Genomic DNA, 13,097 nt, shown 5'->3' with positions numbered 1-13,097 from the left:
AAAAATCATTTACAACAATACAAATCTATTATTGAAATGTATAGAACTATAAAGCATATGAATTGTAATAGTCTGGGCCAATAGGATTTCTAGAACATAAGTCATCTTGAGTTATGATTTTTGGATGTTGTTACAGAAACTTTCACTGTAGTGCTTTCTGACCAATAATGATGACTATAACTAAACCATAAATTACCATAGTGGTCAATGTGGCTAGGCGGTCTTTTTATACAGCAAGAACGCATCCAGGTCTTCCATCTGGCATATCATGGAGACTCAGGGACACACTTTAATTATTCAATATGGATGGCCCCTTACTAATTTCAAGTGCTTAAGATCAAGTATCCTTCCATTAAGCCTGTGAGACTCCTCTGTAGTTTCTCTTCGACCTCCCACTTTGTTCTACCATAGTCTGTTACTGGTGATTTTTTTAGAAATGTTTAGAGGCTATCCTTGAGCTACGTAGAACACATAGAGGAAGCAGGGTATGTGGTTATAAGTAAATAAAGTAGGCTGAGGAGACTAACTGTGTGACTTCAGTGACTTATCTCTCTCTATGCATCAGTTTCCTCCTGCGGAAGATCAGGCTTATCGTACTTATCTCACAGGGCTTCTAGAGGGATACATAAGACAAAAGATATGAAGCGTTCAGCTTACAACCTAACACAGCCAGTAATTAATGTCTGTGCAGTCATCACCTGTCCTCCTCGAAGTTGCTTTAGGCAGTACCACAGTTATACCAGTAATTCCTATAAAAATTTTAAGCTATGGCCTGAAGATCTGTAATAAACATTTGCTACAGGTCCCAGGTTACCATGTCAGTTGAGAAACTAAACACTGCTACTTCTGCCTCCTAAAGTTTCTCAGGTCATTCACTCTAGGAGAGGAACTACCACCAATGGTTAAGAAATTGGGGCCACAGAGTCCAACGGAGTGGGTTCAAATCCTGACTGTACCACTTGTTTCATCGACTTCCAATGAGCTACTTGACCCCTTCGCCTCAGTTCCCACATCTGTGAAATGGGGACATTAATAATAACTGCCCAGTGCTGGACATGTCAACCATGACTACTATTCTAACAGTTCTCCAGGAGGTACAGACTAGCTGGAAGGCAGGTGGCACATCTATAAGAGCCTAAGTATTCTCTAAACACAACACAAAGAGAGGAGTTAAGAAAGATTCAGCATAGAAACAGGAATGTTTCTCAAGTCTTTTTTTTTCCATCATCACCTCCCCTAAGCAGCCTCTTTAGACCTTTTTTTTCCCCCTAACTACCTCTTCCCTCATCCCCAACCACAGGAGATTGTAACAGGTACATATACTGTATACCTGCTTATGTACTGTGGCCCTTTAGAGGATCACAAACCATTATAACATCTTAAATTTTTTTGGCCTTCAAGAGCCAATTTTTGCACCCCTGGGGGACAGTAACCCCTGTTAAGAATGCAGGTGCTATAGGTCACATGCATTCTTCAATGTGACGTTCTTTTCATCACACTGAAAAGAAATTACCATTCAAAGCCAGATAAAAACAGAGGCTCACTCCAATCTTCAGTCCTCACTCCTAGGCCCCAGACCTTAGTACTCTCCTTAAGATGCTACCCTGACCTCCAGTTACAGGATTATGAGAACTGTGTAAATGAGAAGAGACTGCACCTATCAGTATGGCTTCTTTTAACAACAGAAAAAGAGGAGCTGAGCAGCCGCTCCTCATGTAAACCCACAAGGTGACTTCAGTGATGGCAGTCGCTCTTTGAGAAGAGGATAAAGATCCGCGTCCCTAAAGAGAAGGTGACCCTCCTAAACCTGCATGGCTCAGGTGTCCACTGAGCACGGCGGACCCGATCCACTACCTGAGATCACACCACCTCGATTCTACGGTACCCCTTGGCCACATAAAAATGGCCATGTGCTCATAGTGGGAGAAATCATTTCCAGTTTGTGTGCCAATATTAACAAGTGAATGTGGAATTACAGCTGATGCTTCAATGTTTCCAGAAAAGTGGAATTAATTCATAGGCTTAGCTATGTCAAGGTTGACTATTTTGTTTTAGATAGTTGCTCCCCAAGGGCTGCTCTCTCAAGTGGACCAGGCCTAAAAATCTAAGCAAAGATGACTTTCTTCAGCCAGCATTTCATTACTCGTTCCTAGTTACTAAAAGCAGTGCAGGAAGAAAAAGACGTCTGAAATTCATCAATGCACATTTACTGAGATGCGTGCACTACTTAGCCTGGGTTAAGTTAGAGTTAGATTTCACCAATGTAAGACAATTCTATGGAGCACTTTCTGTGACAGCCCTGAGATGACTAACCCCTTACCCATGGAGGTATGCATTCCCATTTGCATGGGAAGCAAATGGGCCACCGGTTGCTGCCCAGGCAAACTGGCACACACTTGTAGCACCAGAATGATCTAAGTGTTTCCAATACACAGGGTAAGAAGTTCCCATTCTGCCTAAGGAACAGGGAGTTTAAAGCAATATTCTCAGAAGTACAGACAACCCAGAAAGAGAAGAAACTATTTCTTTCATGGCATTTGAAAAGGTGAACAAAGAAAGATAGGGTTTACGTTTACCTGATCTAAACTGCCTAATACATTTCTTCAGACCTCGCTCCCACAAAAGGGAACTGTAAGTTGGAAAGCAGCAGAAGTCAGGAAGGCTGCACCCTAAACTGTTAACAACAGCTTCCCTCCTAGGAGCTCGAGAAAGGGAAGAGGTGGAGGAAGGGAGGAAGAGTGTCCTGCTGGATTCTCCTTCCACACTGCTTAAATCGGTCCCAAGTTAACAAGTATTGTCTATAATTTTTATTTTATTTTTTTAATTGGGGTATAGATGATTTACAATGTGTTAGTTTCAGGTGTACAGCAAAGTGAATCAGTTATACATATATCCACTCTTTTTTAGATTCTTTTCCCGTATAGGTCATTACAGAGTATTGAGTGGAGTTCCAATAAAAATAAGTTTTAAAGGGAAAGAAAATTACCTTATATGTGACACTGAACACATCAAAGTAATACGACCGAGAGATGCAAAGACCCTATAGGGAAACAAGGTCTCTAGGAAGATGAAAAGATGTTTGTGGAACATGGAAACTGAATCCCTTTGTCCCCAAGAGAAGACGTGGCCTTGTAAACACCGTGTTTGATTCAAAAACAAAAGGACACTGAAGTTTATAAACAATTCTGAAATCAAAACTCACTGAATGTTTGTGTAAGTCACACTGACTGGTAACAAAAATATATGATGGCCCATGGACTATGGGATTAAAAGAATACTCAGATGTCCTTTCTTATGGTGTCAGCACCTCCAGCAAGGTCCCCTAACTAAGGGGACCAAGGCAAGCCGATCTGAGACGTGCTGCATCTGTCCTTGCTTCTTTTGGCCAATGTGATGCTATTAAGGTTCTGTATTCCTGCCTAAACCAGGAAGAAAATCAAATGCATAATGGGGTGTGGGAGCCATCCCTTCTTCTAATTTGTAACGCACCAACTCACCTGTAACTCCACACACCTTCTTCCTATTTCTGCATTATACCTAAAGCATAACCCACACCTTGACAATTCAACATCAGGTAGATTTCATAAATTACAGAGAAAGGCCAGCAATTCAATCACCCACCCTTTCCCTCATCAGTGAAATCTCATGGAATGTTGGTTGTCGGACACGGTGACAAGAAAACAGGACATCCAACCATCCTGACTTGTTAGAATCACTATCTAAATGGGATGCCACACCATGAGACAACCACCAAATAAATGCCAACGTAAATTTAGTTTACAATGTAGAGGGCCCCGGCAAAATGTGTTTTGGTATCTGATGAACAGCAAGCGTCCTTTCTCACTCTGCAGTAATCTGCCTAATTCCTTGGATTACCTGAGATGATTTGGAAAAAAGGAAAAATTTAAAAATAAATTCCTTCAAACTACTTAAAAGAAGATATCCTAAAATTACCAAAAATACATAATTTTTTCTTTTAAATTCATATAACCTTTCTCCTCAGGAGAAAGAAAAATTCAATATACAATTTACTCCAGAGAAAACACCTTGCCTTTCAATTTTTAAATTCCAAGGCGAAGAAAGGAAGGAAGGGAAGTAGAGAGGGAAATCCTTTGCAATTTCCTATATACTTCTAGACAGAGAAATGTTTTCAAACTATAAACTAATGTTTTCAAGGTATACACTGTCAGAGTGCATGCAGGGGGAGGAATTCTGACGAACCTGCCGGTCCAAGATTAGAGCAACCAGGTGTTTCTATAATCAATCAGACCTAGAGAGATGAGACAGTGAAAATGCATGCTTGACGGCTGTGCGGACAAAAATGCAGTGGTTACTATGTGGTGCTTCTTCGGCCATGAGACCCCACATGTGGCCACAAGGCCTGTCCCTGGTTCCTCTGCTTTTGTCTGAAAGAAGCTATAGATCAAATTTCAAACCTCAGGTTTGCAAGTCAAAAACCCACCTGTGGAAGAAACCGCTTCCATTAATGGTTCTTAATGACATACTTTGTTCATTTGCAGTTTGACATACAGAGTCTGTTCACTACTGTGGAAAATGCATTTTGCACTCCAGGAACTGGTTCATTTACGACAAAGAAGCATCCTTAAATTACAATACCCAATTGAATAGGGCTGTTATTAAGAAACCTAAAGGATATCTCCAATATGTAAATACATAGCAATATGATTAATCATTCCATGTCGCCTAACATAAAAATCAATAGTATGAATAAAGTCATAAATTAATTAAATCAATGTAGAAACCAGAGGCTAATCCTGCAAAGCTTCATAAATTTATAGGCTGAATGACAACCATGTGAGGAATAAGTAATGCGAATTTCCAATCCCTATGAATTCCAAAGATTAGTCCTAAATTTACTAGAAGCTGTCAACAATTTAAAACATGTTTTATAAAGCTTCATATTTTAAGCATAACTCTACAAAAGAAAAGGGATTAACCAGAAAACACTAATTTAGCTTTTCAAAATCAGTCATTCAACCCACTGGCAGCAAAATGTTGGTAACATGAGTTTGTGTGTGTGATTTTCTATCAAGTTCTTGCAAACCAGTGGGAGAAGGAGAGATTTTCCCAGGATTCTCCAGCACATGCTAGCATGTCTGACTGTACACATCTACCTCCACTGAGAAGCAGGTATGTTCTATTTTAGCAATTTAAATCTTTAAAAATTAAATGATGAATTTACTCAGACTATACTATTAGAAAGGATATTTATTCAAAATAATCTGTATCGTTATGTATAAATTAGTACACTCGGTGTTATGCCTTGAAAATGTATATTCATAGAAAAATGGGCCAAGATTAAGCAAATTAACTGTTTTTCTATTAACCATTTACTTCATAATAATATGCTTATGATTTAAAAACTATAAAAGAGAAAAGAAAAAAAACATTTCTCTCACTTACCTTTCCGTAATAAATAATTCATAATATTTTCATACATAAAACTTTTGAAAATATGCAAACTATTTTCATAAAGTACTAAGTATTTTAAGTATTTGAAGTAATCATTTATGATACTCTCCTTTAAAATGTAATTTGAATCTCTTAGAATGCCATCGTATATGAAATCATATATTTATATTTGATCTTTCACCTACCTAAGGATACTAAAATCTGTCTAAATAGCTACCAAACCTATCCGCATTGCTATGCCTACACTTCTTTCTTTTCATTTATATGACACACTTCACTACTTTATATAAATGAAGTATAAAAATGCACAAGTTAAATAGAGATTAAACTAACTCAGTATGAAATATAAATTTACCACTTGTTCATTTTTATTTAGATTAGGTCTCCCAGTTCTAACAATTTATTCGTGCTTTAACTTAGGACATATTTCTGGCATAACTAAATTGAGGGTTGCAGCTAAGGCCAGTGTTACCAGGACATAGTAACATATAAGGAAAAACGGGTATATTATTCAAACCAATTAGTATAGATTTAAATTTTAATCATTTCACGATTACATATTCTAAGTAATACAAACTTTTTAAAACGATGTCCCTTTTTAAAAGGATATGGAAATGATTTTTCAACATATTTGGGTAATTTCTCTTCCACTGGATATAACTGCCTTAATAGGAATATAGATTTCAGCTAAAATACTTTAATATAATATCAAGAATTACCTTTGAATTAGACATAAACCACTACTAACACAAGTCCGTGTCATCTCTTCCAAAATTTGTCCTTCAGGTTAAAAAAATAGACTATTATAGTAAGTAAAACAGACATATTTCTCCACATTTTATTATATTATTACTTAACTCATACAACTTTAAATAATCTAAGGTATAGGCAAAACAATTATGATTCTTGTGAACACCAGACAACTTAAATCTTAGATAAATCTTAGATCTGTAAAAACCTAGTGACTGTCGATTTTCACCCAAGCAGAACAGAAAGATTTAATGTAAAAGAGAAAACCTTGCCTTTACTTGGGGGAGAGGGGGGGAGAGGGTATGCATAAAATACCCATTAATTGTGGCAATATCCAGAACTTCAATCACATTAGAGTAAAATTTGATGCTAAACCATTTGGATCTTTTCCACTCTAACAGAATTTTAATTGGTTTCTCTATGAAAGAGTTTCAGTACTTCATCACTACGTTTTAAGAGTCTCTGCAAATAAGAAAACAACTGACTTAAAATTTGTTTTTAAAGAATCCCTTTCCTACTTCCTGGTAAGAATCATAGATTGCTTCCCAATTATAACACAGCATCCTCTCTATTTGCTTTCATAGTAAACTTTAAATAGTGGGAGATGGCCTTTTTTTGAGCACAGAAATGAATACAAAGCCCAACAATCAATCACCGGCAGGTGAAGTTCACATTGTTTAATGAACACTAATACTTGGGACACTTCCGAATGAAATAATTAGGTGATGGGATTAAAAATATTAAAAAATAAGGAAGTCCCCTTACTTTTCTTTTAACTTTACTTGCATCAGTCACATTTAAGAGTTGGAATGTTTATCTTTTTTTTTTCTGTTTTTATTATTTTATTTTACTTTTCAATACTCTTTTTAAAACAAACATTTGACGTTAACATAAACATCTAAATAATGTGCTATATCTTTCTAAATTTAAATAATAAAAAATACGTACTGCCAATTTGACTTAAGACACATTTTTCTTCATTAGTAAGATTGCTCAATTTGCTTTTTCTCTCAAATTTTAATTTTTTAAATAGCACTTTGTTGAAACGATAATGAAAAATTCAATCTAACCTAATTTCTTTTTTTTAACATCTTGGAGTGTTTATCTTTAAACAAGGAGTAACTCCCAATGTGATGTGGAGGACCCATGTGTGAGATGGAATTCTATTCTTAGACTCGTTACAATTTTCCGTGGTAATTAGGAAGCTATATGTCCCCAATAGAATGACGCTAACAAGCTCCTGCAGTTTCTACTCTAGCAAGAAATCAAAGGGACCCAAAACAGACAACTCACTTCAGTTAAAGGATTATGCAGTCTGGTTATTAAAGCGTAGAAAGCGCTTCTACTGTTTTATATATATCTGAAGAGACTTTCTAAAAGAATCAGATTCTACAGCCAAGATTATTTACTCAAGAAAGAAGAAAACTAAAGAATGGCCATGGAACGTATTTAGGGAAAAAATATATGCAAGCTATTAGAAGCAGCTCATTTCAGATAACTTGTACATCTTGAAACTTTCCCAAAGAAAGATGGGAAGATATCCTTATAACAGACATCTATTCCTGCTTGTAATTTCTCATGAAACATCAACACTCTTCCCCCATTTAGTGAGGGTTACTAGTAAATTTCCAGCTAGTTGGCATCCTTCTTTGGAAATACAAAGCCATGTAGAAATCAATGGAGTTGACATTTATGAATATGATTCACATGGGTCAATATAACCAAATACACGATGAGATAAATACAACACCTAGAAAATGGAAAATGCTGAAGAAGAAGAAGGCTTGGCCCAACCAGCAAGAGTGACACTCACGTACCTTAAGGACTTCCATTGGCACCTGGGTGGCAGAGGGGAGGGTGGTGGGCACACTGACGTTTATGGCTGGTGTCTGACTCACGGGCACTCTCTGTTGCATGAACTGGGCCGCCTGCAGCTTTTGCTGTTGCTCTCTGCGTTCCTGTTCCTGCATCTGCTCACGCATGAGTTGCTGGCGTAGCAAGATGCGTGATGTCATACTGGAGGAGCTTATTGGAGGCTTGGAGGCCCCAGGATGCTCCTCGGAACTGCTGTGGGAAAACCAAAAAAACACAGATTCAGTTCCCTAATGAAACCCTTCATTTGCATGTTGGGGTATCCTAAATTGCACCAAACTATGACATGAGCCTGGGCAAATATAATCAGATGGCGGAGTAGTATTCCACCTAATTGAAAATCAAGAGCTGACAGGATTTAAGTCATTAGTAGTTGAATTAAAATAAGTCAGCTTGATTGCATCTAGGCATTTTTATCATACGCTTATTTTTTTGACATTTTATACTGCATACTACTCATCACCACCAAATATAGTGCCACCATATGAAGTGCCAAGAAGAGAGGCGTCTTAATGGCACCCAGATTTCCACATTTAAAAATAAATTGTTTGATTTCCTTTTTTATAGCCAGATCTAACCAAATAACTACTCCTACGTGCTATCTAAATTCCTTGAAGATATCTAAAATGTTTACTAACACAGAATAGTTTAAAGAAAAGGTGAACTTTGTCGTGGGGAAATTTTTCTATGATACAGGAAGTAAAAATTATGAATGAAAGAAGCATTTGGACCAGAATGTTAACACTGAACTCGACCTCAGTCTTCAGGAAAGAGGGCAGAAGACAAGCTAGTTTGACAACCCACTTCTTCTTTCCCTGCTTTTCTTTATACTGTCTTTTCTTCTGATTCACCTTGGCAAGCCCTATCCTGCACACACTTTGTGAGTTCCCTATGAGGCCTACCTCTAATGGTATTGGTACTTATACTACCCAAAATTATTTAAAAAGCTTAAACCCTTGTCGTAAGTCAAAAAGAAAGGACTTCCTGATTTTCCTAAATATGGTTTTCTATTGCTTATCTTGCCAGCTCTATGACATCAACAAAAAATTAAACCTTTCTGCCTTAGTTACCATATACAAAAAAGAGGAATAACAATAATTTTTCTTACTTACCCATTTATTAAAATGGGAGATGTTTTTTAAATGTCTTTTGCATCATTTATACGCTAAAGCCCTACCTCTTAGGGATTTTGTGAGGATTAAATAAAATAATGAATGAAATAAGGCACACAAATCCCTTAATGAGTGCTATGTAGTACTGCCTTAATAAATGTTGCTGTTGCAATTATTATTATCTAGAAATTTTAATTGTTTCCAGTAATAGCATTTTCTTTTTTAAAAAAAATCCCTATTTAGGGCAAAGAATATAAAATTTAACTAGCACTGGAAACAGAAAAAGAGTAACATTTGACAAAATATTCACTCCAAAATTACTCTTCAAAAGAAGTATTTGCACCTTTAAGCTTCCCTCCTTGAGTATAAATCCCAATATTGTCCTTATCTTCTAACAAAGGCAAAATAAAGCCGTTAAATCACAGACCAGCCTTATAAACTCCTTAAAGATAGAAACCTTCAAACTCTACAGGTAAAAAAACATGCTAAAGGATGAAGAAATGTTTGCATTTCACCCTCACATAGTTCCAGAAAATTACATAATAAAAATTACACTAGCAGTTAACTCATTACTCAGCACAGAAAACTGGTTCAATAAACTGTGATAAGTTAATATATTATAACACTATATATAGCCACTAAAAATGGTGTAGAGATATATTTATGGGTGTGAATAAAAACTACACAATATAATAACCTTAGAAAACCCAGCTGCAAGAAAGTATTCAAGGTAGGATTCAACTTAAAAAAATGTTCACTAGAAGAATAAGTGCAAAGATAATGCTATCCTGAGCCATTGCCAGTATACATTATCACAAACCTTTAAGAAAACAACAGTATTGTGCTTCTCTGGTGGCGCAGTGGTTAAGAAACTGCCTGCCAATGCAGGGGACACGGGTTCAAGCCCTGGTCCGGGAAAGATCCCACATGCCAAGGAGCAACTAAGTCAGTGAGCCACAACTACTGAGTCTGTGCTCTAGAGCCCGCAAGCCACAACTACTGAGCCCGCACGCCACAACTACTGAAGCCCACATGCCTAGAGCCCGTGCTCCACAGCAAGAGAAGCCACCACAACGAGAAGCCCGCGCACCACAACGAAGAGTAGCCCCCGCTCACCACAGCTAAAGAAAGCCCGCGTGCAGCAACAAAGACCCAAGGCAGCCAAAAGTAAATTAATTAATTAAAAAAAAGAAAATAACAGTATTATCAATTTGATTCAGAAATTTCATTGATGGATAATTTTCCTAAGAAAAAATTCAAAATGTGGAAAACCTGACATTACAAAGCTGTTGACAAATTGCACAATATTGTGAACCACCTAAATTTGTCCCTTAATATGAACATGATTATGTAAATTATGAGGGGAGATGTGGGTCAAAGAATACAAATTTTTAGTTATAAGACGAGTAAGTTCTGGGGATCTACTGCACAGCACGGTGACTGTAATTAATAATACTGTATTGTACGCTTGAAATTTACTAAAAGAGCAGATCTTAAGTGTTCTCACCACAAAAAAGAAAATAAATAGTAACCATGTGAGGTGATAAATGTGTTTCACAAAGCATACATGTAAAAAATCATCGCATTATACACCTTAAAAAATTTTGTTAGTTATACCTCCGTAAAGTTGAGGAAACAAATAAAACCATTCAAAAGATTTTAAAATAAAATAGGTTTAAAAAAAAGTAAATTATGATACATAGATTTGATAATATACCTTTTTTTAATCGCACAACTACAAAGTGAGAAATGCATGTCCTAAGAGTAAATTAAAAAGTAGGATCTAAAGTGGATTTACATTCTAATTTAAAATAAGGACAGAGTGTGTATGTACACAAACACACACATGACTAGCAAGACGATCATAGTTGCCACTGTGGGAGTGGAATTATAGGTAAATTTCTTTCTCTTTACTTTTTCCCCTGCAAACCATAATAAAGCCATAATAATTTTTTCAATGGCAGAATATATGCCACTAATTTAAGAACATGAGGAACATGAACTAATTCACAAGCATGAAGAAATAACTTGAGTGATCAAAGTCACCGTTTGGCTAGAAGACACTGGATCCATCACAGACAGTATTTTGACAATAAGATGGGAAAGTACTGACTTATATCCAGCACACTGGTTCTCTTGGAAGTCTTCAGAATCCCAGAAGACTTAATCCCTCTTTCCTTTATAGTTTCCTACAGATGTACAAAGACTGAACAATGTAAATACTCTGTTTATTATTTCTATAGCATACATTCATCCACACCATAAAAATACCTAGCCATTCCTCAAAAATAATCCATTCACCTGGTAAGTTTCTGCTAAAAGGACATCAAAAGAAATGCATTTTCCCACTTTTGAGTATGTGTTCAGAGCTCAAACGTACTTTCCTAAACCCAGAAAAGAAGGCTATTTAAAAATAAATAAATAAATAGATGGTCTTACTATTCAAAGCCTGTCAGGTTAAAACATTCCCAGAGAGACTGATCCTTTTGATAAAATCAGGAGCAAACCTTTGTGCCGTAGCAAATGCAGCTGTGGAAAAATCGCACTAATTAGCTGCTCAAGACAAGCCATTGGCCGTGATACAGGGGGGAAAATCCTTTCAATTAACAGTAAAGCATTCTTGCGACATCTTAAGTTAAAATTACTAGCTATCAACCACACTAAGGCTGCAGACTTTAAAGTCAACAACAATATCATTTAAAGCATGTACTGAAATAGCCTATCAGGAAAAAAAATACATATTTATATGGTAGACCCCTATAAATAAATTAAAACCCCACAAAAGAAAATCTAGCAGGGCTCAGCTAATTGACATTTTAATAAATCTTCTCAAAAAAAGGAAAAAGTAGTCACTTCACTACACACACTCCCTGCGGGATATTTCCATGTTAAAGATGACTCTCAGATTCTCAGCTTTACTCTTGATCTTTTAAACATCGTTTTCTCTTAGAAATAATTGAATGGGCAATTATCACCTTGCTGGCAAAAATGATGATACCTACACTTCAAAATGTTAGCAGGTCAAATGAGCACAATGTTTTAAACTCAAAGTCGAGGTTTATGTGACAATATTACAGGTGGCCAAAAGCTTATTTTTAAAATGAGGACCTGATGCTTAAACTATTAATAATAAGCAAGAAGAGTTGTCCCAATGTACTTAATTTTAAAAGCTAACTGAACTCATCCAGGGCCCAATCTGCATTAGATAATCCTAATTCCATCAGTCTGATTCCTTTTAATCAGATTATGTAAAGGTCATTTATTCAACAAATAGTTATTGAGTGTTTCCTCTGTGCCAGGTGCTGGGAACACCTGGTTTCTAATCTCATAGAGTTTAAAGCCAGGGTCGCATAATTTTTCTACCATGCCTTAAAATTAAGTCAATTACGTAGACTATCTGGCTCTTATCTAGTTCCACATGGGAAGGTATACATCTCACCACAAGAAATCACCCTCTGAAAGCCAACCGAAGGGGAGACAAATGCCTTTACTGGCACTTACCCGAATCACTGAAGCCAGACGTGCAACCTCCCTGACAAGTAGGAATTGCTCAATGGTGACTCAAGGAGGACGGCCATCAACTGGACACAAGTTCTAGCTCAGTCACTGCTGAGCAATCTGATCTTTAACGAGCCACTCAACCTCTCTGAGCCTCTCCAAATCCCACCCCCTAAATGCACAGCAGTGATTGAGTGAGCTAAGTTAAAGTGCTCAACACAGCAGCTAGAATATGCACACTTATATAAATAGCCATAAATGTGACTCAAGTTCCGACCTCGATGGCTGAATTTACATTTTTAACCTTCAAAGTCTGCCTCTTCTCTGTGAATGATAGAGGTATGCGGACATGTGCTCTGAATTATCTGGTATATTCCTAAATTCAGAGTTAATTCCACTGCCTTGATCAACCACTTAAATGTATCAGAAATT

General features: G+C 36.8%; 1 protein-coding gene and 1 long non-coding RNA gene across 9 annotated transcripts in view; one reads left to right on the top strand and one right to left on the bottom strand.

The window, feature by feature from the left end:
- LOC309637585 overlaps positions 1 to 13,097 on the top strand; it is a 418,822-nt gene that overhangs the window by 203,457 nt on the left and 202,268 nt on the right. The gene's annotated exons all lie outside the window — the stretch shown is intronic.
- Positions 1 to 13,097, bottom strand: part of MITF (melanocyte inducing transcription factor) — a 223,566-nt gene that overhangs the window by 79,996 nt on the left and 130,473 nt on the right. For all 8 annotated transcript variants that reach the window (XM_082412299.1, XM_082412298.1, XM_082412305.1 and 5 more), the window contains one exon: positions 8,001 to 8,250. In XM_082412299.1, the coding sequence (XP_082268425.1) occupies positions 8,001 to 8,250 (250 nt within the window). The remainder of the gene's footprint in view (positions 1 to 8,000; positions 8,251 to 13,097) is intronic.

This window comes from Balaenoptera physalus (genome assembly GCF_965194825.1).
Source record: "Balaenoptera physalus genome assembly, chromosome: 11".
Taxonomy (NCBI): Eukaryota; Metazoa; Chordata; class Mammalia; order Artiodactyla; family Balaenopteridae; genus Balaenoptera; species Balaenoptera physalus.
Note: the sequence above shows the minus strand (reverse complement) of the source record. Positions and strands in the feature narration are given on the sequence as shown.